The 26769-nt window shown below is 43.5% G+C and overlaps 1 protein-coding gene across 1 annotated transcript in view; it reads left to right on the top strand.

Moving 5' to 3' along the window:
• Positions 1-26769, top strand: part of Sae1 (SUMO1 activating enzyme subunit 1) — a 55431-nt gene that overhangs the window by 21891 nt on the left and 6771 nt on the right. Inside the window, exons 6-7 of the mRNA XM_048431688.3 lie at positions 6865-6970; positions 24401-24545. Coding sequence (XP_048287645.2) covers positions 6865-6970; positions 24401-24545 — 251 coding nt within the window. The remainder of the gene's footprint in view (positions 1-6864; positions 6971-24400; positions 24546-26769) is intronic.

Here is a 26769-nt window from a genome sequence, read left to right on the forward strand (position 1 = left end):
CCTGTCTCTTAAGATAAAGAGTGGGACTGGAGCTCACCCTTGTTAGGTCTTGGGTTTAATTCCTTGTGGCCTATAAACTCAGTATGGCAGCTCATGCCTGTAATCCCAGATTTTGGGAAGTAGAGACTCTGGGTTAGAAGCTCAAAGCCATTTGCCCCAGTTCCAGGTTAGCCTGGGCTACACTAGACTTTGTTTCAAAACAAACAAAGGTTTTCTTTGATATGTGTGTAATAATCGTTGTTGTTATGTGTGGTACCCCCTCCCACACTTCCCTCCCAGTATTGGGTATGGAACCTAGGGGTTTGCACTTGCTGAGTAAAGCAAGTGCTCTACAACTGAACTTCAGGGCCATTAGGAGTTTGGCCAGTATTTGGGTGTGGTGCCATGTTTCTTCTCGTTTTAGAGAAAGCAGTTGGGAAAGGGGTCAAAGCGCAGTGATGTCTCTAGCTGGTGTTAGGAAAGGGAATCTTGTACTGGAGAAAACAATTTAAAGTGGCTGGTGTTGGTTTTGTTAAACTGAGAAATGATGCAACCAAGCCCATATTTACTCTTTATCTTATAGATTTAAATGTTGAGGAAGTAAACCAACTAGTGGGAATGTCCAGTTAAAGTTGCTTTGGAGGTTAAGGGTCTGCAAAGTACAGGATTCACAGAAGTGGGACTAAGGCAGAGCTGTGTATTTTCTTTCCCTTACTTTGGTTTTTGTGTTGGGATAGCTTTATCTGTGAGCCTGATGGAAAGGAATTATTAAACTCTAATTTTAGTGTCTATTCACAGGACTGTAATTACCCAGAGTGAACATTAGAGTTTGGGCCAAACTGGGGTCCTTTCTTTTTGAGGCCCAGTCAGGCTTTCTCTGCATGGCTGCCTGAGTTTGGTGGGGAGAGACATTGTTAACAAATGGTGAGGCACAAAAGGGGCTTTGTGGGCGGCTCTGTCAGTTTATAAATCACACCCTCTTACAAGTGTGACACTTGGCCCTGGTGTGAAGGGTTTTATGGCTTAAGGGCCTTCTCTGGTTGAGGCCCACTTTTTGCATTCAAATGGAAAAAGCCCTTACTTTGTTAGCCATTCACAGCTGGAAGTTTCCCTGGAGTCACTTCTGATAGAGTCCACTGGGCTGGGTATGGAAGCCTCTTTGGGAGCCACTTTATCTCACTATGAGGAGAATGTGTGGAGCCCAGGCCAGTACTTGGCAGTCTTATGTGCCATTCCTGAGGGCTCTGCCGGCACTTTGCCTTTTGTGCAGTGTCTTCCTTACAGGGGGCAGAAATTGAAGATATCAAAATATTCTCCAGCTGACATTGTTAGTCAGCTGTTACAATGGGATGTTGAGCTAGGATTCCAGCCCTGAGCCCTTGAGGGTGCACGGCATGCAGCACATTCCTTCTGACAACCCCCTGGATTCCAGACCTTGGCTTTGTGTGTCTCACTAGAACACAGTGCAGGGCAGGGTGTGGCAGTGTTTGGGCCTGTGACTTTGCCACCTGGTAGTAACAACTTCTCCATCTGGCCCAAGAGGGCCTTAGGATTTTATTTTATTTATAATTTTTTGAGACAGATTCTCACTGTTGCAACCCTGACTGACCTGGAACTCAGAATGTAGAATATAGACCATGCTTACCCAGATCTTCCTGCCTGACTGAGTGCTGGGCTTAGGCCAGGCAGCCCTGGGATTTTGAAGCTCTTTCCAGTTAAGAAGTTTCTCCACCTAGGTTTTAAGGTTTCCTAAATTGTACAGAATAACTAGTTGGGCTCTACCCAGAGATTGCAGGATGGGGTGGGGGAAGCAGCTACTTCCTGTTTCCTGTGAAAGGTGTCTGTCAGAGTCTCTCTCTCCTCCCACTTGTCCTAGGTTCAATCAAATGTTGTAAAACCACTCTGGGTTCAAGGTACATGGTGTGCTCCTAAATTAGAAACTTCAAAAAACAAAGAGGAAAAACAGAGCTTGTGGTTTTCGCACATCTAGGAAGCTCAGGCCTTTCTAGCACACATGTGCCTCTGATAAATAAGGCAGTAGGAAGGTCTGACTGGAGGCAGCTGGCATCCAGGAGTTTGTCACCTTTTTTTGGCGCGGGGGGGGGGGGGGGATGTTTTGGTTTTTAAATTACATTTATTCTGTGTGCATGCTTTGTCTGTGACCTTTTAAGTGCTTTAGGCAGTTCCTTTACCACTGAGCCACAGCCCTAATGCTCCCTTTAGATTTTCATCTCTGGGCTGGCTGGTGAGATATCCGTGCAGTTGATAAAGAGACTTGTCATTAAGCCAGATGACCTAAATTGGATCTCTAGGACACACATAGTGGGAGGAGAAAAATCAACTCCTATAAATTGGCCTCTGACTTCCATGTGTCTATGTGTGTACACACCTAATAGATAAGTAAACAAACTAACGAGTAAATGAATTTTAGATTTTAGTCTCTAAGGGCAGGGAAGTTTTTGTTTATTGCCATATTCCTAGGCTGCTGCTTAAGCACAGTCATAGTCAGGAGATACAGGTCAGAGTAGTGGCACTTCCTGTAGCAGGAAGGAGATCTTTGTCATTTTAAACCTAGATTATGGAATGGACTGTGTTCAGTACATTAGTTTTTGTACTTGATCAGACTAGAATTCCAAAGAAGATAAAGAATTTGCCCAGAAACAGTCACTGAATTGTTAAGACAGGAACCTCCAGGCCAGTAAAAGTTATGGCCCTTCCAGGTGTCAAGATCCACTTGGTTTAGAACAGAGGTTCTTAACCTGTGGGGGTTGAATGACCTTTCCACAAGGGGTTTCCTTAAACCATCAGAAAACACAGATATTTGCATTGCAAATTAGCAGTGACCAAATTACAGTAGTGAAATAGCAATGAAAATAGTTTTATGGCTGGATTGTCATGGTACAAACCTTTAATCCCAGCACACCAGAGGCAGGTGGATCTCTGAGTTAAGGTCAGCCTGATCTATAGAGCCAGTTCCTCCAGGACAGCCAAGGCTACATAGAGAAACCCTGTCTTGGAAAAAGAAAAGAAAAAAGAAAATAGTTTTATGGTTGGGGTCACAACAGCATGAGGAACTGTACTAAAGGGTTGCAGCATTAGGAAGGCTGGGAACCGCTGGTTTAGAGGCATGCAGTGCTCTGGTATCTGTGGGGTGGGAGTGGGGGGTTTGGAGGGATGTTGATTCCAGGTTTTCCAGAGAGGACAGTTAGCTCAGATGGGGAGTTGTGTCTTGTGAGGAAAAATTTCTAACTTCTAATGAAGTGAACAGAAAAGGGCTTAGCCCTTATCATCTTAGTAATTGTGGCTGGAGGAGGGGATTATCTGGTTGTCTATCCATCCCCTCCATTTCTCTCTCCTTTCCTCTCTCCATAGTTCAAAGATACCCCAGCTGGTTGTAAACTCGGTCTGTAGCCCAAAGAGGCCTTGTCCTTTCATGTCTTGGTTCAGAATGCTGAGTGTATAGGAATGCACTAAAATATCTGTTGCCACTGTTTCTGATACATGTATAATATGTTACTGTATATATCGTGTACAGGTACATGCCACATCCTTGCAGATTATCTGTATTAAAGAACAAACACTGTTCATTAAACACTCACATTCTCAGTGTCAGCATACTAACCTGTCACTCTTTTCTGTATTTTTGGCTTTATTATTGGACAGGTTACTCTGGGACTATTAGACTGTGTGAATGAATTAAAAAGACACCTGAAGGGGACAGGCTCCCAGTCATCCTTACTTGCCTTTGAGTTTAATCATGTATTTATAGATGCAAAGAACTCAATTTTGGGGTCTAGAGAAGTGGCTCAGTGTCAAGAGTATATGTTGCTCTTACAGAGGACCCCAGTTCCAGAGGATCCAACGGGCTTGCATGTGGTACACAACATTCATGCTTGAAGTAAATAAATAAATGGTTTGTTTTTAAAGTTACTTTTTTAACAAGCAACCTTCTGTACAGGAGTTTAAGCATAAAGTAAGACTCTTAGCTACCACCATATGTATTACTAAGTTAAAGTAACAGACATCTCCGGTATAACTGAGCCTTTTTGCTCTGACAGTGTAAGTAATAGCTGTTAACAGTTTGTCCTTCTTCCCATGTGTTTCTTCTCATGTCTGCCTGTGTACTAGGCTTGCTCTCCGTGTTTCTTCACCACTTCAGAACTGGTTTCATGTTACATGTGTGCTGCCACCTGCTTTGTAAGAGCAACATTATGTTGGTGAGGCCATCTGTTTGTGTATCTTTGTGGAGCTTTGCTGTCCTTTATGGTAGTTACTAGCCACATGCAGCTATATGATATTAAATACAGTGTAGAAACAGATTCATTTAATGCTTAATAAGTACCCATAGCTGCTGGTATGGGAGTTGCGCAGCATGTATACATGACCTACCCCATTATAACAAGTCCTCTTGGATAGCACTGCATGACTTCTGTGTGTGAATGAATAGATTACTGTTTATGTATCTGTGCAAACTTTTCCTATTAGAAGTTGTGCTGCAGTAAGCCTCTATTTGTATATGCGAGACTGTAATCTATAATCTACTTGGGCAATTGTGTTCGTTTCTGTAGGGTAAAATTAGGTTAAGGGCACCTTAAATTTTCTCAGATTCTGTTAAATGACTCTCAAGTATTTTTACCAATTTACATTCAATGGCCAATAGCATGTAACAGTAACACTTGATAGCCTCGGCCTTTGTTTCAACTATGCTATTGAGTGAAAATTGTCCAGTTTGTAGTTGTCATTTGTTAGAATACTTTTTTTCTTTTCAGGCAAGATCTCACTATATAGCCCATGCTGGCCTTGAAGTTGACATTCTTTCTCTACCTTCCACATACTGGGATTATACATATGTATCACCATAATGGGCTGGGGATTTTTGTTGTTGTTGTTAGATTTTAATCCTAGCCCTTTGGGAGTCAGGAGGATATCCAAATTTCAGGACAGCCTGGTCCTCATTAAGTTCTGGCACAGCCAGGGCTACCCTGTCTCAAAAAGCCAAAATAAAACTTTCGACCTTTATTTTATATGTGTATGGGTGTTATGCCTACATGAATATACATCTTCTACATGCATGCAGTTTTTATGGAGGCCTGAAGAGGGGTTGAATTCGTTGGGACTGGAGTTACAAGTGGTTGTGAACTGCCCTGTGGATGGTGAGAATCGAGTCCAGGTCTGGTGCAAGAGCAGCCAGTGCTCTTTGCCACTGAGCCAACTCTATCTCAGTTCCCACCAACTTGTAATCAGTTTTAAATCTGGATGAGTAGATACTCCACATTTATGCCATTTGTGCTTATTCATATATGGGTTATACATGTGTACAGGTAAAAGTTGTACCTAGAGGCCACCTAAGGTTGTCTTGATTGCTGTGTTTGTTTGATTTATATAATGAGATAGAGTGTCTTGCTCAAACCCAGAGCCCTTCAGTTCAGCTAGTTCACATAGCCAGTTTGCTCCTCAAGTGCTGGGATTACAAGCCTACAACATGCCTGACCAGTGACCAGCTGCATTTATTTCTCTGTATATTGCTAGTGAGTCCACACCAACACCTTTCAGCACAATGCTCATTCTGTTTTCTTAAATGTTTTGTGTGTTAATTAATTCTCTTCTAATAAGCAAGCCTGACTCCCAAGATTCCAGTATTTTCTTGTGTCAACCACTGGATGGAACCAATGTCCTGTTACTGTTCCTATGGGGATAGCCTTCTTACAATATTTGCTTAGATCTTTCGCCCAGGACACCCATCTCCTGCATCCTTGCTTAGAAATTCGCTTCCCAGAAAATATCTTTGTGTGAGGGTGGAAGGGTTCAACTTTTTTACTGTATTACTCAGGGAAAAGTAAGTGATGTTTGAGTTTTTTTTTAAAAAAAAATGTTGATTTTTTTAGCTGAGTATGGTGGTGCATGTCTTTAATCCCAGTATGCGGAAGGCAGAGGGAGGTTCTGAGTTCAAGCCCAGCCTTGTCTACAGAGTGAGTTCCAGGACAGCCAGGGCTACACAAACCCTGTCTTGGAGCCAAAACAGTTGATTTTAATTATCTTTAATTGCATGTATGTGTGTTGGTATGTTTAGATCCCTGTGCAGGTGCAGTCCAGAGAGGCTTCAGTTCTCTTGGAATGGAGGTTATAGGACCTGGACATGGGTACTGGGAATTGAACTTAGTTCGTCTGCAAGAACACTATATGCTCTTAACTGCTATGCTGTCTCTCTAACCTATATATACTCTTTTTGTCTTGTCTAGACAGGGTTTCTCTGTGTTAACAGACCTAGTTGGCCTGGAACTCGCTTTGTATGCTAGCCTGGTCTAGTGGATCTCATAGAGATCCATCTGCCACCTGAGTGCTGGGATTAAAGGCAGGCACCGCCACAGCCTGGCTAAATATTGGTTTTCTTGTATATAATTGAAAAGAATACTTTATTAGTAACTTTTTTAGTTTTTGAGATTGAGTCTTACTGAATAGTAGCTCAAGCTGGCTGGGTTCAAACTTACCATACTTGTGCCTCAATCCCCTGGGTTCTGGAATTAAAACCCTATGTACCACCGCCTCATCCAGTTGAGTCTGAGTCTTTGGGAGGCTGAAACAGGAGAATCTCTGCAAGTTTGAGGCCAGCCTGGTCTACATAGTTTCACCCTGAGCTACACAGTGAGACCAAAGAATGAGGCAAGTCCTAGGAGACTGGCTGTGTCATCTTCCCACACAGGGAAGATGACACATACCCGTCCTTTTGTCTCCAGACTATGCAGGAAGTATTTCTTAGGTTTTAGTGGGTGTTGACTTTTTATAATAAGACTTTTAATATTGAAATTTGTCTGAGCTGGAAAAGAGTTTCTGCTTCGATTCAAACCAGCATGCTTGTTCCTAAAAACACTCTGCCGTTTCCAACAGAAAGTGCTTTTCTGCCCTGTAAAAGAGGCACTGGAAGTGGATTGGAGTGGAGAGAAAGCCAAGGCCGCTCTGAAGCGCACAGCCCCAGACTACTTTCTGCTGCAAGGTAAGACCTGGAGTTGGAGCCACCCCAGGCAGGCTCCAGCTTTGACTACTGCACTGTGGCCCAGTGTTGATGCTATATGGGTTTCCCTGTCTCCTTCTCAACATAGGGTGGTGAGATGCAGCCTCACTGAGGTCTGGTTTCTGATAACTTTTCTAAATCTGTCAAAATGACTTATTGTGCACCGTTAGGCCTGGTGACTGTCAACTCCCCAGTATCTTCTCCATTTTCCCTTTGTAACTATGGCCTGGTCTCAAACCTTCATTCTCCTGACAAGAGTTTTGAGTTTTTTCTTGTCTTTGAGTTGAGTTGTTTACTTTTTACTTATTGCAGTGAGGCCTCACAGTAGAGCCCATGCCTATCTATTGTTGAGACAGAGTTTTACTGTATAGTTTTATCCTGAAACTATCTGTTTAGACTGAGCAGGACTTGAACTCACAGAGATCCACCTGCCTCTGTACTTGAGTGCTGGGATAATAATAATAATAATAATAATAATAATAATAATAATAATAATAATAATAATGGCCTGCATCACGATATCAGGCTCCACACAATCACCCCACCACACCCAACCCTTGACAAGGTTTCTGTTAACAGCCTTGGCTGACCTAAAACTCTTTGTAGACCTCACTGGCCTTGAACTCAGAGGTCTTCTTTCCTCTACCTCTAGGCATACTCCACACCTCCCAGTCTCAATCATTTATTTATTTTTTGTTTCCTCTTTTATGTATATGAGTGTTTGCTGGTGTATGTATATGTGCACTGTTTGTGTAAGTACTGAAGCTGTAGTTACGGGTGGTCATAAGCCATCTTGTCAGTGCTAAGAACCAAACCTGAGCCCTCTGCAAGTGCAGAAAATGCTTGTAACTGCTGAGCCATCTCTCCAGCTCCATTGAGCTTCAGTTTAGTTAGGCTTGATGTTTGTTTGGTTTTTTGTTTTGCTTTTTTGAGACAAGGTTTTTCTGACTGTCCTAGAACTTGCTTTGTAGACAAGACTGGCCTCAGACTTACAGAGGTGTCTGTCTGCCTCTGCCTCTTGAGTTCTGGGATTAAAGATGTGCGCCACCATCGCCTGGCTTGAGGCTCAGTTTTTAAAATGCCATTTAAAAAATAATTGTTAGGACATGGTGACATTTGCCTATAATCCTAGCACTTGGAATTGAGACATAGGAGGATCTTCAGACTTGTCTCAGGCTACCTAGTGAGTTCGATGACAGCCTCAGCTACGTGAAATGGTGTCTCAAAATCAGAAAAAGGACAGAGTAGGGAATTTCAGGGGGTGAACTATTTTAAAACCCTGGTGTCCATTCATACAGAAATATTTAAGTGGGTTAAGTAGGAATGAGTGTTAGGCATGTGAGAAATGCCTCCCCTAAGGACTGTGGGAGCCTGCATGGAAGAAGTGTCAGCTGTACTGTGAGGAGCACCTGCTCCTCTGGACCAGGGTTCTCAGCAAGTCCTGGGTCTGGCATATGAAACAGTAGCCACTAGTTTGCAGCATTTTTGGAAATGGTGAAACCCTTTCTAACAATTGCTTATGAAGAAACCACTGAGTCTGACCTGGAATGTCTGTCTGGTGTGTGGTTCTAGTTCTGGTGATTAGGACTCAGTGGGGAGCATTCCTGGCATCTAGTGGGAAAAATGCCCACAGCAGCGCCCTTGGCAGAAGTTGAGCCACTGGAAATGTCAATGCAAGCTCTAGCCTCACACCCATAGTCCTAGTTCAGGGATGCTGAGATGGGAGAGTTGTAACAAGTTCAAGGCTAGCCTCAAAAACAGGGAGACTGTGTCTCAAAGAAAAGAATAAGTGAAAAGGATGTCATGTCTGAGAATGCAATTTATGGGATTTTTTTCATCTATCTCAATATCACAGCAGTCTCCTAAAGTACATAGATGTCCTCGTTTTGGTTTTCATTTGTATTTATTCATTCATTCAAGACAGGTTTCTCTTTGTAGCCCTGACTGTCCTGGAACTCGACATGTAGACCAGGGTAGCATTGAACTCAGATCTTCCTGCCTCCTCCTCAATAATACTGGGATTAAAGGCCATGTCTAATGTTTTGTTTTGTTTTTTTCTTGACAAAGGCATCTTATGTTAGCCCTTGCTGGCCTCAAAGTATTCATGTAGTTGAGGATGATCTAGAACTCCTTATCTCTCTGAGTTTTCTCAGATCGTGGGATTATGGGCATGTGCCTCCGTGTGGTAGTAGGGCTGAACCCAGGGCTTTATCCATTCTGGACAAGCACTACCAGCTTGGTCCAGCCATGCGCAGACCTGGATACCAAGAGCATTCAGGTGGCTTGTCTTGGAGGGGCAAAAGCTTCCTGGTTTGTTTGTTTGTTTTGTTTTGTTGTTGTTTTTAGATAGCTGCATAAGCCATGCTGACCACCACCTTGCAGTACTGCTTCAGCTTTCCAGGTGCTGGTATTCCAAGTATATGTACTATCTATACCTGGTATTAACTATAATATGCTGGGGGATAACCCTTCTGTATGCTGAGAATATATGTTGCTCTCATTGGTTGATAATAAAAACTGCTTTGGTCTGTAGCATGGCAGAATATAGCTAGGTGGGAAAGCCAAACTGAATACAGGGAGAAAGAAGGGTGGATGGAGTTGAGGGAGAAACCAGCTGCCTAAGAAACAAGGTGCTAGCAGACCAGTAAAAGCCATGACCACGTGACAATACATAGATTAATAGGAATGGATAAATTTAATTTAAAAGTAAGAGCTAGTTAGTATAAGCCTGAACTATAGGCCAAACAGTTTGTAATTAATATTAAGTCTCTGAGTGATGATTTAGGCAGGGCAAGACAGAGACATCTCCATTTAAAATAATGTCATGATCATCTGGCAGGTTTTTTATTTTTGTTTGTTTGTTTGAGACAGGATCTCACTATGTAACTCTGACTGTCCGGGAACTCACTATATTGGCCAGGCCGACTTTGAACCCACAGAGATCCACCTGCCTCTGCTTCCTGAGTGCTGGAATTAATGAGTTACAATTTTTGAGACTAGATTGGAATAAATCTGACCTGACATTTCTGGCTTATTCTGTCATTTTTCTGAGGTGAGTGATCCTTACATTCCAAGGGACTACAAGTTCTCTAAAGGGTTAAGGGTGTACCTCAGTATTGAGAGCACTTGCCTAACATATACAAGATTTTCATGGTCAATCCCTAGAACCATAGAGAAGGGAAGCTTTTGGTAGAGAGCAAAGAATAGTAATACCACCTCACTGCCTTTCCTGAAGCAGTTCACCCTCAGCTTCTGAAAACTTTAGAGCCATTGTGCAGAGTGCACACCTGAGTGAGTGAGATAAGGGCAGTGATCTTAGGGACTGGCTGTTGGTCACCAAAGCCTGTTCCTTTTCCATGTTACAGTACTGTTAACTACTTCATTGGCAGTTTAAACAGCGAGTAGCCAGGTGTGGGACACAGCTAAAATTCAAGCACTCAGCAAGCAGAGGCTAGAGGATTGCTGTTTCTTCAAAGTCAACTGTACCTACAGAGGAAAACAAAAATAAAAAACTAGATTGAGCAGAAAATTGATTCTAATAATAATGAAATTCTCCAACTAGCTGAAAGATCTGTATTGAATTAATAGAACTGTGTTATGTAAATTTTTTGTATTTATGGTATTGAATATTCAACCCATGACCTTATAATAGGCAAGCTCTTTACTACTAAGTACATCTTCCAGCCCTTCATTTTGTTTTGTTTTGTTCTTGAGATGTATTCTTAGTAAAACTAGACCTGGTGACCCTAGACAGCAATTCTGGTTCTTCGGAATAGTAAATTCCAAAGGATAGTAAATAGCAGGATAGTAAATTCATAGTCTTTGATAGCATAATCTCAAGGTCATCCTAGCAACTTAATGAAACCCTGTCTCAAAGCAAGGAATAGAAAAGGACTGGAGGGTGCACCTCAGTGGTTAGAGTGTCCATCTCACCTGTGCCTTTGAATCCTTAAGCAACATTGAAAAGAAACTAACGCAGGGGGTGGTAGCGCATGCCTTTGAGAGGCAGAGGCAGGTTCAAGACTAGCGTAGTCTATAGAGTGAATTCCAGGACACCCAGAGCTACACAGAGAAATCCTGTCTTGACGAGAGGAAGAGAGGGAAGAAGGAAGGAAGGAGAAATTAACACAGACCATATCTCTCAAAGCCAAAAAATACATGACCTAATAAATCATACATCAGCAGAGTTGTTTGAAGTATAAAAATATACAAAGATAAATATACACAAATGAACTCATTTCACTAGATTATTTAGAATTCAGATTTAAGAGACTGATCAGTTAATTTCTTCCTGTCATCTCATAGCTGAGTAAACAAACTCCCCAAAAGGCTAATTGTGTGTGTGTCGTCCTCCCCCAAGCAGGGTTCCTCTGTAGCCTTGACTGTCCTGAAATTCACTCTGTGGTGAATTTGGAGATCCACCTGCCTTGAACTTGGAGATCCACCTGCCTCTGCCTCCTGAGTGCTGGGATTAAAGGTGTGCGCCACCACTTCAGCTGCAAGTTGACTTCCTTATTCAAGATTCCAACCACAGTTAATGGTAAGATGCTTAGCATAAAGCCAGTATACACACACAAGCTGCTATGCTGCCCTGAAAAGTATACACGAGAGTCTCATGGTTGGGGACTGGAGACGTGGCTCAGTGGTTAGACTTATTGACTGCCCTAAGAGGCCAGAAGAGTGTTACATCCCCTTGAGCTGAAGTTAACAGGTGGGTTTTGAGCCTCTCTCCCTCCCCCAACACTACCCCAGTGCTGGAGTTAACCCCTCTGGAAGAGTGGTGCTTGTAGTTCAGTGCCTTAGTCAAACTCTATAGCAAAGTTGGCCTTGAGCTCCTGGTCCTCCTGCTTCCACCACACCCAGCTAATTTGTTATTTTTATGTGATAGTTTAAATGATACTGAAGGATCTTTGGACCTATTAGTGGCCTTGTTCTTCTGTTGGCTAGATGACATACCATCATTTATGCCCAGCTGATCTGGAATGATGTGTAAGTAGTTTTGGGTTTTTCTAGACCTGAAAAATGTGGCCTATATGAGCTGGTGATGACTTCATGTCACCTGACAGTGCCCAGTGAGGGCAGACAGGGAGCTTGGCTATGATGCACCCCTGAGAAAAAAAGAACCTGACCTCATTTCCCCCATGCCTAGTGGAAAACGCTGGTTGCTAGATAAGTGACTATTTTTGTATGAGTGACTGGTTATTGCTTGTTGGCTCATTTGTTCCACTTCGGACTTCAGAATGAGAACTGTCTGCATGCTGGTATCCCTGCAGTGTCCTCTTGCTGTCTGCTCTCTGGGTTCTGGCAAAGTTTCTTTTTTTTTTTTCTTTCTTTTTCTTTGTACCTCCCACCCCCATTTGATGTTGAAACTAGGGCCAGCCTTATGTGTATAAGTGTTTTTCAACACTGTTCTGGCCCTTTAAAAAATATTTCTAGGAGCTGGAAAGATGACTCAGCAGCTAAGAGCACTGACTGCTCTTGCAGAGGCCCTGGGTTCAATTTCTAGCACCCACGTGGCAACTCATAACTGTCTATTACTCCAGTTCCAGGAAATCAGATGCTCTTCTGACCTCTGAGGGCGTTAGGCATACACATGGTACAGGCATAAATGCAGTCAAGACACCCATACATATAAAATAATTTTTAAAATTTAAAATATTAGTTTTTATTTTTTAGGGTTTATTTAACTTTATGTGCATTGATGTGAAGGTGTCAGATCACCCTGAAACTAGATTTACAGACACTTAGGAGCTGCCATGTGAGTACTGGGAATTGAACCTGGGACCCCTGGAAGAGCAGTCAGTGCTTTTAATCACTGAGCCATTTCTCCAGCCCCCTCCCCAATTAATTTTGACATACTAGGTTGTCTTAAGGTATTCCTGAAGTTGTGATCCTCCTGCCCCCTTCCCTAATGTAATAACACAGTCAAGCCTAACACCAGGGTGATGTCTTGTGTAATCTTGGCTGGTTGCTTACAAAGTTTCATGCTGCTTTGCTGTCTTTTTGTATGTGCTTGTCATGTTTGGGAATTAGGTGTTTTTCCAGTTTGTCTAAGACAATAGTGGTCAGACTGAATGCTTCTTGCTGCATTTTCCTACTACCTGGAAAGATGTCGTCCTCTCCGTCTGTGTGCAGAGAGAGCTCATCTTCTTATCCCCCATGGTCTATTGCAAAACATCAAGTGTGAGCTGGTTTCCTGTGGCAAAAAGTTGACTTTGATTTGTTCTTTTTGAGGTTACTGTGAGTTTATCATAACAGGAGTGCTAAAAATAGCATCTCTCTTATGGAAACTGTTCTTTTACCAACATGGACAGTAACATGCAGGCTTAGCTGAGAGCAGGACGGAACAGGACCACATCTCATGATGAGTTACTATCCTAGGGTCCTACTGTCCCCACTTTCTCAGTCAGTTCTAATAAGCTGTGGAAAAATACTTAGCATGTATTCCAGCCTTAGAACTGAAGACAAGTAACCTAAGATCAAACATTTGGGGTGCATCTGGTATTTGCAAGATTTCTTGCAGAAAATCAGAAGAGGAAGAATTGATCACTTTAGCTGTGAATTCACACTAACCTTGTGAGGAAAGCCTTAATGTAGGCTGTAGAAAAAAATTGCTCTGTGTTGTTGGCGTTCAGCATGACTGAATTACTCCACAACTATCAAAGCAGACTTTTAAGAGCATTCCAGGAACTGGAAGTGTAGGCACCTCTGCAGATATATACTGTCTTGAACAGGTTTTGCTAAGAGGTAAAGAGAAAGATAGTACACAGCATCTGGAGGCCAAAGTAGGGTCTAATGTCCATGCTTCCCATTGGATAGGGAATCAGAACCAGAGACCTTCAGGAAGTACAAAATCATCTCTCCTGCTGCTAGCTCAGAATAACAGGGTGACTTGCTTACTGATGTTTTTTAAAGTTCTCAAGAGAGAGACTGCTACAGTAGGGAAAGAAACCATGCCTCAAATCAAAGTCTTGGTCACCTCAGTTTTAATCTAAACATGTTCTTAGTATTTGTTTTTTAACTAACAGTATTGTGCTGAATCAGGAACAAAAGGAAGCTCCTGGAATACTTCTTGTGCGGTGGGTTTATTGTTTTGTTGAAACAGGATCTCAACCAGGGTAAACCACCATCGCCTCAGAACTCCCTATGTAGCTAAAGCTGGCCCTGAAATTTTCATCTTCCTGCTTCTTCCCAATAGGTACTGAGGTTACAGACCTAGGATATAACACATAGGCATGTTTGGTTTTAATATGGTGTTTATACATGTTCAGGAGTGAGCAAGTAGGAGGACAGTCATGCTTCCTTTTTAGCAGAGCTCTGTATAAAAGGCAGAACGGTCTAGAAGGCGCCTTGTGTGAGTGGATTGGAGGTAGCTTGTGGCTTATCATCTGCAGGTCTGAAAGTGGACCTGTGTGTGTGTGTGTGTGTGTGTGTTGTCTCTTCTACAACCTTAGAAGTGTGTTTCTTAGACCTATGAGTCAAAAAGGCTTAAATGCAAAGGCACCTTAGAAGGACTGCCCTTGCTCACTTAAATCACAGTAGTAGTTGCTGTCTTTTCCCACTAAGTGGAACCATGGTTTCTTGAGAAATGGGTGATTCCAGAGCTGGGATAGGAAAATTACAGGTGAGCTCGTAACATCCTACTGTGCCAGAAAGAATGGTGGCTCCTGTCAGAAGAACACGACTAATACCCAGTGCCTGTAGGAGGGGTGATAGACATTTAAAAAACTGGGACTGATCAGATGTCTCAGTGGATGATTGCACTTTCTTTCCAATTATTTATGAGGATCTCAAGTTCAAATTTCAACACACACAAATAAGTAAAACAATTTAAAAAGAGAAAAATCCTTGAGCTGGGCAGTGTTATGCTTCTACATTACAGGAGAGATGGAGGCATGAAGATCGCTTGTTCTCCTTTCGTTTTCAAGCCAGGTCTTGCCATAAGATCAAGTCTAGTCTAGGCTGTGGTGCAAGAACTAGTCGAGAGAGAGAGAGAGAGAGAGAGAGAGAGAAGACTGGAGAGGTGGCTTGTCAATCAAATCTAACTCCAGCTTCAGGTGATCCAACAGTTTTGAGTTCTGGTATCAGGGTGTACAAGCACACACTCCTCCCCACCTGCATAGATAAACAGATACGTAATTAAAATTTAAAAACCTTTAAAAAGTGGTGTAAGACCCTTAAAGACCCGGGGGGGGGGGGGCTGGAGAGATGGCTCAGTGGTTAAGAGCATTGCCTGCTCTTCCAAAGGTCCTGAGTTCAATTCCCGGCAACCACATGGTGGCTCACAACCATCTGTAATGAGATCTGGTGCCCTCTTCTGGCCTGCAGACATACATGGAAGTTGAACACTGTGTACATAATAAATTAAATCTTTAAAAAAAATATTGTTGTAAGCAGGGCGGTGATGGTGCATGCTTAGTCCCAGCACTTGGGAGGCAGAGGCAGGCAGATCTCTGTGAGTAGTTCAAGGCCAGCCTGGTCTACAGAGTTCCAGGGCATTCAGAGCTGTTACATAGAGAAACTCCATCTGGAAACAGCAACAACAAAAAGATATATTGCTGTTATTTTATGTGTTTGAGTGTTTTATCTCCGTGTACATATATGCATATGAATTCATGTCTGATGTCCTTGGAGGCCAGAAGGGTAATTGGAGCCTCTGGAACTAGATTTAAGGATGATATAGCCCAACATGGGTGCTAGAGGAATCATACTCAGGATTCTCTGCAAGAACAGCAAGTGTTCTCCTGGGCGGGTGGTGGTGGTGTACCAGGGAGGCAGAGGCAGGATCTCTTGAGTTCAAGGCCAGACAGATTTACATAATGAGTTCCAGGACAGCAGGACTACACAAAAATCCTGTCTCAAAAAAACATTGAGCCATCTCTCCAGCCCCAAATGACAGAGAAAACTTTTTTTGAATCTTAATGAGGGAGGGGAGAATTTATCCCTACTCAATCTGTTAAAAATCAGTATGCGGATTGGAGAGATGACTCGGTGGTTAAGAGCACAGCACTGCACTTCCAGAGGACCTGGGTTTAATTCCCAGGGCCCACGTGGCAACCCACAACTGTAACTCCAGTTCCAGGGGATCTGACAACCCATGGCAAAACACCCAATTAATATAAAAAATAAAAAAGCAGTATGCTCTGGATTGTGCCTGAGTTCTAACCCATTTACTATATTCTCTTTTCTTTTGAAGACAGTATCTCTGTATACCCTTTTCTATCCTAGAACTTGTTGTGTAGACCCGGCTAGTCAGAGATACATAGTAAGTAAGACCTTGTCTCAAAAAGATTGACATTGGCAGCCCCTCCACACAACTGGTGAGCAGCAGCATGAACTATGTGGACAAAGTTGGAGCCTATCCTAAGTGAGTTCCCTTCTCTCACTTACTTCCAGAGGACTGGGCTGACCACCCCCTGGTCACCACATTGGTCCATCTAGTTATCCAGATAGTTCCACAATCCCCCAAAAGTCACCACTGCCCAATTACTGGTATTGGTAGACATTCTACCACTACAGCATGGCCCTAGCTCCACCCTTCAACTTTTCTTTAGAAAACAGTACATACTGGCACCCACAGCTGTTATCTGCTGGCCATTCTCTCTTTCTGCTCCCTGTTCTGAAGATCTGCACCTCTGTCCTACTTAAACATCTTTTCTCCCCAGGAGGCATCTGCCAGCCCATGCTGTAATTGTTCCTGTTCTTGTGCTCTTGTCCATAGTCCTGAATACTTGCCCTCACTGCTCAACTTCCCATTTCCCTTTCCTTGTGTTTGAGTTAGGTTTCCCTCCTCTGATCCGATAGCACCTCTGGACAAGATCTAATTAGATGAGACTTCCTCCCCCCTTGCTTGTCTAGCACTGGTCTGATACAGTCTGCTTGCTAAATGGGGGCTAGTTGAGGTCTCTTGGCACCTGTCCCAAATTTGGAGATTCTAACTAATTCTTACTCTGTTGCTGCATTAGTTTATTCTAGGCCCTTGTGAAGCAGTCTAGAAGAGGTAATTTACATAATAGACTCTTGGCCATTTTCCCACTATGTCACAGCCAAGAAATGCATCTAAGCCTCAAAGTGCAGAGCTGTGCCCTTTTGGAAGACAGCTACTGCTAGTGGCCTGGCTACCTACACTCAGGCACCATCAAACAGCTAGGAACTTTGGCTGTTCTGGGCACTGGCCTGTGGGGATGATAATGTCTTTCTAAAGCAGCTGCTTGTTCTTGGTTTCTGAACTTAGCCAACCAAGTCTGGGGCTCACAGCTACTTTATTCCCATAGAAGTACTTGAAGTTGGTGCTGGGGAGACGATGGCTCAGCGATTGAAAGCACTGCCTGCTCTTCCAAGAACCTGGATTTGATTCCCAGCACCTACATGGTGGCTTACAAACTCCTGTAATTCCAGCCCTGGGGGATCTGATACCTTCTTCTGACCTCAGTGGGTACCAGGCATGTACATACATGTTGCACACATACATAAAGGCAAAACACCCATATTAAGCAAACAGTTAGGTGGGGTTTTTGTTTGTTTGTTTGTTTTTTGGCTTTTCAAGACAGGGTTTCTCTGTAGCTTTAGAGCCTGTCCTGGAACTAGATCTTGTAGACCAGGTTGGCCTCGAACTCACAAAGATCCGCCTGCCTCTGCCTCCTGAGTCCTGAAATTAAAGGCGTATGCCACCACCACCTGGCGTGTTTTTTGTTTGGTTGGTTTTTTTTTTTTTTTTCTACTTTGTTTGTATTTGAAAGATGTTTGGGTCTACACTTTGCTGTATACTAGATCAGGGCTTCCTGCCATTGAACAAGCAAGTTTTGTTGCTTTTCATGGGTCCTACTTTTTCCTTTCATAATGAGAAGGACCACGGTAGTCTGTCACTCACAATTTTCATCTTAGAAATTGTTCTATTCTCTCTTTGGTTTCTAAAAAAAATATTTTAGTGTTTAATTCCTTAAAGGAAACTGCTACTTGTTTTTTTCGGTTTCAAATCGTGTTTCTTAGATCTCCACCTAAGTGATGTAGAGATGGATCCTCTTTAGAAGAAATTTCTTATTTTAAAACTCATAACCTTTGCCAAACAGGCCATATAGTTAATCAGCACTATTTGAGCATGGTGCTGCCCAGAGGGTTTTTGGTGCCCAGCAAGGACAAGAGCTCCAAAGGAGCGGCAGCTAGCCATAGGAGACATCTGTAATAATGGAGTAGCAACTACTTGTTGATTTACTGTCGTCGTGACCACAGATGTTTAAAAATAATTTGTAGGCAAAAGCAGTGGTGGTGTTTGTGTCTGTGCAGCACTTTGTTATCAGTGGTAGACTTGAGAGACCACAGTCATTGAGAAAAGAGGAAGGCATTACTATCCAGGGAAGAGGGGGTGATCCTCCACCAGCCTCAGTGGTGAGAAGGCAGGTGCCTAGTGCAGGAAAACAGACCCAGAGCCACAGGCTCAGACTGGGTGCTTCATGGAGTGTCCGAATAGGTCCTGGCAGCATGCTTCACCAGTGACTATTACCTTCATCCCCACACAAGGGCAGATCTCATTCATTTCTTACACAGAGACATCTGCATCTGAATGACTGGGCACTGTCAGAGTTAAACTGAGCAAAACATCACCCCAAAAGCACTGAGACTGTTCGATGGCCCTGATTGTGAGACTCTGAATGGTGCTAATGGAAGGAACTCTTCTTTTATCTGAACTTTAGGAACTCTGGGAACCTTGTCTTACTCTGCTTTCAAAGATGGGAAAACTGAGACCCACCACAATCAGATACAATAATGTCAACCACTTGCCTTGTTTTTTTACTTTGCAGGTTATGTCCCCTGCCCCCACTTCCAGCATCTGCCTATGAGCTGTTGACAAGCCCCAGTCCCAGCTGCAGTTGTTGTTAGAGCCTCACATCTTTTCTCTGACTGTCAGATAGCAGTCACGGGAATGTCCTGTGCCATCTTCCCTCTCAAGTGTGGTTGGCAGAGAGCAGCAGATGCCCAGATTCAAGGCCACGTGCCACTCAAGTGCTGGGTTGGAGAAAAGACTCTCTTTCCCTGCTGCTTGTGACCAGGCAGAGTGGGCTGAGTGCAGAGGCCTGTCATAGTAGTTGTGTGACTTTCATGTGCTGACCAGGCTAGACATGGCCCATGGCTCACACTATGCCCCTTTGTGATTTGTATCTGTTTTGTTTTCCTTCATTAATTACCAACATTTTATGCTAGTTATAATGTCCCCATTAAAGGAAAGAGTCACCCTAGAATCATTCATAGATGGAAAATAGACTTTCTGGCAGAGACTGGAATCTGAATGGGAGTGTCATAGATTTTAATCCAATTAATGAAAGAAATGTGACTAAAAATTAGCTTGAAGATTTTAGTAGCTGCAGGATATTCTGTTCTGTTCATAGTTACCATCCTATTACTGAGAGTAATCCCAGGTTTACTGTGGTATAAATAACATGGTGGTGAACATTTGTGCATAATCAGTTAAGTGTTATTACATTACCTTGTATGAAGAATCTTTTTAAAAGTTTTGTTGTATACCCCTGACTAGCTTAGACCTCAGTGTAGGCAAGGCCTTTAGCTTGTGATGATCCTAGAGCTTCGATTGTAGGTATTTATTCATACGTTCTGTGATTCACTGAACGTTCCTGCCTCTTCTGAGCAATAGATGAGATGCAGGTTCTCTGTCTTTTGCTTGAGTAATCTCAGTGTAATTTGATAGGCAAAAAGGCATCTTATTTTGAGTCATTTCTGAGAATTGGTCTTCTCCTTAACCCATCAACAGCTTTCATGTGGCTGCCTGGGAGTTTTTCAGAAGCAAGTGAATGATAGTGTCTTTCTCTTTTTTGAGCTGATTCATCATAAGGCCATTGATGAAGTTTTATTGAAGAGATGAAAGGGTGAAGTGCTTACTTTCTGTTGTTATAACAAATAAGTTGAGGCAGTAAACTATAGAGAACAAGATCCCAGTATGGTGGCACTGGGGAGGTATATGCAGGAGGATAGCTGCAAGTTCTGAGCCAGTGCCAGTTTGAGACCACTGGGGCTGCCAAATGTGATCATCTCAAAAAGCGAACAAACAAACCAAAAATAAAAATATGTGTGTGTTGAGGGGGTCCAGTGTCTTGGAACTGCCTGAGAATACCACTGTGTATGTACATAGTTGAGCAGAACCATTCACCTATGCCAATAGTCAGGAAACAAAGGAAGAGAAGATTTGGATTCCATAATCCCTATCGAGTATACCTTCAACAGCCTTCAGACCTCCCAGTCATACAAGCTAGGAACCAAGGTTTTGTTATGTAAACATTTATGAAAGTTGTAGACAGGACTTGGACCTCATACAGGGCATCTGAGAGTCTTCAGGAAGACCACTGTGGCTTTGCCATCAAGCTGGACTTGTAAATATGTCATTTGTGGTTTGTAGGGTCCCCATCTCAGGCCTGGGGTAAAGACCTGGGCTCAGGGAGTATCATGAAAGAAGTATCATATGCATGGACTGAGACTGGACTTGAGGCCAATAGGGAAACACTGGGCACTGATCTGAGCAGATGAAGAAATGCCATGAGCCATAAGAGTCTGAGAGCCACTTTATGGTAACCTCCAGGGACTATGCCATTCCCCGTCAGCTTAATTGTCTTCTATTTTTGTTGCTTTGTTTTGGGTGGCTTTGGTGTCACATTAAATACTACAGTATTTGACTGACTGGTTCTTGCTTGTGTGCTGGAGATAGAACCCAGGGCCTTGCTCCTACTGGATAAGTACACCATTACTGGGTACATCCCTAGCCCCATCATAATAATATTTTGTTTATTTTTTGGCTTTTGAGACAGTATCTCACTGTGTAGCCAAAACTAGACTTGTATGTAAACTTATAAGTGACCTTCTACCTGTGTCAGCACTGAGCTGATATTCTGAATTTAGATGAAATTTGAGTATATTTAGGTATTTTTGCAGAGGTTGTGTTATGTTCACATATGCACAGGGTCTCTTTGAAATATAAAAAAAATTGTTGTGTGTTGTATTTTATTTTGTTTTGTTTATTTGTTTTGTTTTGTTTTGCTTTTCCAGACAGGGTTTCTCTGTTTAGCCCTAACTGTCCTGGAACTCACTTTGTAGATCAGACTGGCCTCGAACTCAGAAATTACACTTCTCTGTCTCCCTGAATGGTAGGATTAGAGGCATGCACCACCATTGCCGAGAAGATACTTATTTTCATAGTTTGTCTTTCCCATTACATTGACTAGTCATAAACTTAGGCAGAGAAACATTGATCAGTACATCTTCATCAGAGATCTCATCATCCCCCTAGACTTAGACAACCTGAGTTAAATAGTTCAGATGAGGTTAATCAAGTTTGGAACTCTCATTTTGTAGTATTTTATATTATCCTATAAGTCATCATTTGGTAAAGCAGTTCTCCATCCCAGTGTTTGATCTGAGCACATTACAACCCAAACTGGTGAGGAGGTGCGCTTTAGAAATGCAGAGTCAACAGCTGTGCCCATGTGTGACTGGCTGTTTGAGAGCAGAACAAAGAGCAGAATGTAGTAAGAACTTGCCAGGGCTGGGGTCAGTCCTGAGGCCGCTGCATTTCTGGAACATGAGTTTCTTCCCACCCCTTTCACTTCTGCTAATGAGTGCTGACATTCTAAAAAGAGGGGGGAAAGACTGCTTCTGTTTACTTTCCTGCAAATAAGTGGCCCTGCTGTTGGCCACCTTCCCAGTGGCCCTGAGAGCACCTCAGATGTGGTCAGTGAGGTATGTGCATGGTGCCAGCCTGCCGGCATCTTCCAGGCAGACTGCACCCAGTACAGCCAGGCCATTGCCTTTGCTCTTCCTATTGGTGCCACCTGGTTTCTTTCTGAGACGAAGCTGGTGTTACTCTCTGCAGACAGATGGACAAGGGTTTCTGCTTCCTCTACTCACCCTCTGATCTAGTAGCTTGCAGTCGATGTTACCTTTGTGAACCTTCAAGACCATCTGGGAAATGTGTCTTGCAAAAATGTAGTCCAGTGCAGCGAGGGGCCAGACCATGTGGCACCTTTGGTGCCAAGTTCCTGCATGGTTCTGCCACTTTTGGGTTCCAGAAGCAGAACTGCGTTTACACGCCCGCTCCTTTCCCCTTAGCAGTTGAGCAGTTGAGTGTTTCTTCCTCTAAAAGTAGATGGGTGATGGTTATCACCGTCCTTTCCTGTTATTATTGTGAAGTTACTCATACATGTAGCATGTTCAACATGGCTTCTACATATAGCAGGTCTATCACTATTTAGAGTTTGTTCCCAGAACTGATAATTTCCTGGACACTTGTGAAAGTTGGTATTCCTGGTGATAGAAAGGAGAGGACTGTGTAGGAGGCCAGAAATGTAGGTCTGCTTCCCCTGTCCAGGAGCTTGCAGTCTGGCTTCCTCTTTCTGCCATGAGCCACTGGGCCTCATCTAGCTATCTGACATCACATCCATCTTCTGTGCCAACAGCACCCACTATCCACTCTGGATGTTGGTGTCTTGAATTTTCAGGAGTCACTGGCATTGTGCAAGGGCCACCCAGAGAAATTGCTGAGGCTAGGCTGTCTAGTGTCTGGGTTTCTCTGTTTTCTCGGGATGTTGGGAAAGGGGCTTTCTGTCCAACAGATTGTAGCTGCCACTCCAGCCAGACTTCAGGTGCCCACTCAGTGCTTTCATTGCACATCTGATGTGTAGTTAGAAACCAAGCTCACAGAGTAGCAGTGCGTGGTGGCTGGCCTCTAACTTGTCAAGTGTTCTGATAGCACTAAGGGGTCTAATGATGCCCTTGGAGAGGCTGACATACCAGACAGACCACAAACAATACCCTGAGCAAGAAATAATTCCATGAGAGTTGCCAGAGAAATGGAAACTTGATATTTTCTTCAGTGGAAATATCCCAGAAACCATAGTCTTTTCTTCTACCTGGTCTCTTATAGTTTTTGATTTTCTTGGAAAACTTGGAACGCATTTCCAAATTCTGCTTCAACATTGGTGGAAGACCATTGGCTTTGTGAATTTTCTGTCATGAATGTTGCCCCAGCCATAAGCTTTCCAGATACCCACTAGTGTACTTTCATACCCAGGTCTGCCTGGCACCAAATAAGTGCCTCTGAGGCTGGTCAAATAGAGTTTGTGCTACTTGGAAACTGGCTCTAGTCATGGGTGTTCATTTGTCAAGCTGTTTGTCAGTCTCAGGATAATAGAATGAGCTTAAAAAGGAAAATCAAAATACCTGGGGCTAGAGAAATGGCTCAGGGTCTAAGAGTACTTGCTGCTCTATCAGAGGAGCAGAGTTTTGGTTCCCAGCACCCAATTCAGGTGACTCTGCCCTCTAACTCCAGGGGATCTGACACCTCTAGCTTCCACAGGAGCCAGCACTCACATGTACATACCCACGTGCAGATACACATACATACCTATACATCACTAAAAATCTTAATTTTTTAAAAAAGAGGAATAGTTCTTTAGTTGGGGCAAGTTCCAAATGCTTGTATTTTTAAGAGCCCAGAACAATTTGAAATAGCTCAGCTTTCTAGTCTCGTTAATCTTAGGGAAGAGCCCCTGATTCTGCAGGGCTAATTCACCAATCTCTTCCATGGTGTACAAAGGCTAAGACTTAAATGTGTGTACTTAGCAAATAGTAAAGTGCCTGTCCATGTAAGTGCTACCAGAGCACCCAGAACTGAGTCTAAGAAGCAAATTCATATGTTTTTACCTCCACTCTGACATACTCTGTGTGGTTTGGAGCAAACTGTGACTCCCTGTGATCACACTCTCCCTTGAAGAAGTGTGCAGGTGATAATGGGACCAGGTACAGCAGCAGCAGAAAGTGCTCCTGTCGTTGGTGCTTCATTTGGACTAAGTTCTAGCCTTGTACATAAACCTGGCGTCAAGACATGGTTGGGACCTTTCCCCTGCTTCCTTGGTTCCTGGAGGTTGATATGGTTCTTGTATTAAGGGAGGGAGGTTTGCAGTAACCTGCCTTTCTGTGGAGTGAGTATTTGGCTATTCTTTCTGGCTGAAGCAGTCCTTTGAACTGATGCCTAGAATGCAGGCCTCCCACCCTGACTTCTCCGTAATAAGGCTCTGTGCTGGCCTCTTCTGCCCACGCCCATTTTACTTATTTCCTCCTCAGGAAAGCCTTACCTGACCTGACCTGGGTCAGATCCCATTTTACTTTCCAAGCACTTGTCACAGAAAATTTAGTTGTTGTAATGCTGTAGTTGCCTTTCTGACTCACTTGTTTGGTGGATGAAATGTGTATTACCTTTCATTCGGCCCACATTTTGATTATTATTTCCTATTGGTGAATACAAGAAGAAAAGACATTTGGGGTTTTCCTTCTGTTTGAGGTTTTGAAGTGAGGTCAGAGCATTCATTATAAGATTGGCTCTCTAACCTTCCTTTCCTCCTTTTCCTTCCCCAGTGCTGCTGAAATTCCGCACAGATAAAGGGAGAGATCCCAGTTGTGATAGCTACAGCGAGGATGCAGAGCTACTGCTGCAGATACGAAATGATGTGCTTGACTCGCTGGGTGTCAGTCCTGACTTACTTCCCGATGACTTTGTCAGGTTGGTATCAGAACAGACAGCCATCTGGTTTTGGTGTTTGTCTTTATGGAGACCCAAAGCCTCAAAGGGGAATCCTGTGCCACATTTGCCTGCCAGCTGCATAAACCACCTGCCAGTGTTATAACCAACACTATGAGAGAAGTGAAGACTTGTAGGTTTGGTTTTCATGTGGTTTGAAATTTGAGTGCCATGTGGTTTGTTAGTGTATTCTGTGCCTTTCTGTCTCACCTATGTCCTGTGTGAGACATTGGTTGGTGCATCATTTCCTCACCTGTCACAGGGTGGGAGATCCCAGCAGCCCCCCTGCTTGCTGGCCTTGTGTTTAGCCTTAGCTATGTAATGCTGTACTGTGTCTCCTTGAGTCATACACTGTCCAGATTCAGCCCCTGGATAAATAAGGAGGGAGTTGCTGGGTCTAAAGGTGTGTTTGGTCACTTGGTAGATATTGTGGTAGTTATTTATCATTCAGCAGTAGTAGTATATCAGCAGAAACCTCAGGTCTAGTGCCCAGGCTCTGGAATGCTCTAGCCCTGGCAGTCTCCTGCTCTTACACAGCCAGGCTTGAGATGTTGTAGACAAGTGACCCTGAGTTCCTTCCAGGTAGCTCTGCTGTCTTCTGCATACTTGAGCTGCTGCCCCCCTGACCCCCCCAACCCCCGAGCCTTCAATCTGTAGCCCTAGGAATTGTGAGCACAGTTTATTTGCTGCAGTTTCTGAACAGCTCTTGACAACAGGGCAGTTGCTCAGTGAGCTCATAATCTGCCTTAATCCTCAAAGCAATGCAGTTTGTAGGTGAGGGGATGGAAGCTCAGAGAAGTGCCGTCACAGCATCCATGCACAGAGGTTTTTCTTCTGCTCAACTCTGTTTGTCACTGAGGTCTCTTGATTGTAGATTATTTCCCCATTATTTAAGTGAAGAAATGATCTATAGAGATACAGTCACATGCCTCACATTTTGTTGTCATTGTTACCCTCTTTTAGTTTTTCGAGACAGGGTTTCTCTGTGAAGCTTTGGAGCCTGTCCTGGAACTCATTTGGTAAACCAGACTGGCCTCAAACTCCCAGAGATCCGCTTGCCTCTACCTCTTGAGTGCTGCCACCACCACCCAGCTTGTTACTCTCTTTTGAGATGTGACTTTGTGAGTGCTTAGATGGAAGGTGTGTGCCACAGTGTGTGGCTCTGCCCAAGGTCTGTGTCAGTAATAGTTTTGGTGTCACCCCATATCTCACCATGGTAGCCCATACTGCTTTCAGGTTCTTCCCAGCAATACAGTTGGTCAGAAGGTTCCTTCTTCCTAGTGCCTTCTCTTTTCCTGGGCTTCTTATATCCATTCTAGCCAGCATCACCCATGTAGGAAGTCTTTAACTCCTTACGTAACCATGGACTGAAAGGCTATCCTCCAAAGCTAGGAAACAGTCTTTGAGGGACTTTTGCAAGAGTGAGACTATAAGAACAGGGCTGGCAGCACCACAAGCTTGGTACTCTGCTTCTGCTCCGGGAAGGAGCAGGTGTTGCTCTGTACTTCACAACCTGAGGAATACTCGATCCCACCAAGCTTCTCTAACAAACAGTTGGAGATGTGCCTGACCCAGGCAGTCAGTGGCAAGTTTGGTGCTGGACCATGAACATACAGCCAATTGACTAATTTGAGCATTTAGGATGATGAACTGGCTGCTCACTAGGCAATGGAATTAAAGGCTCTACTTCCCAGAATGGACAGGCCATACATGACCTAATGAGCTATTGGCTAGCTCTTCTCTGCTCCGTCTACCCGCTGTGGAAACCACATTCCCTGTCTAGGTTCTCTGTGTTCAGCTGCTTCTATTGCCTTCTAAGTAAGAGATGTTCAGAGGCCTCTTGAAGCCTGTCTACTGGCGGCCAGGGGGATAGGATAGGGCTGCGAGTGAAAAAGTGGATCTCATGCTCTCAACTAAACTACCCCTTGCAGATTGCTTGATACTGCTGAGCAGAGACAGCTATGCTTGTCTCTGTCCTTCATCTGGTCTGTGCCATTCACCATCTTGTTTTGAGTGCTGTCTCCTTAAAGAGACTTACTGCTTTTCTGATGAGAAAAGATGACCCATTTCAGCTGCTGCTGACATCTCTGGGTCTGGCCTCACAGATTTTTCTTCTACTGTTTAAATATTATGGTGGATATTCTTGACTGCCCCTTTGCAGTATATCGTAATACAAGCTATTTTTTAAAGATTTTTTTATGATTGA

The sequence above is a fragment of the Myodes glareolus genome, chromosome 1 (genome assembly GCF_982192425.1).
Source record: "Myodes glareolus chromosome 1, mMyoGla1.1, whole genome shotgun sequence".
Classification (NCBI taxonomy): Eukaryota; Metazoa; Chordata; class Mammalia; order Rodentia; family Cricetidae; genus Myodes; species Myodes glareolus.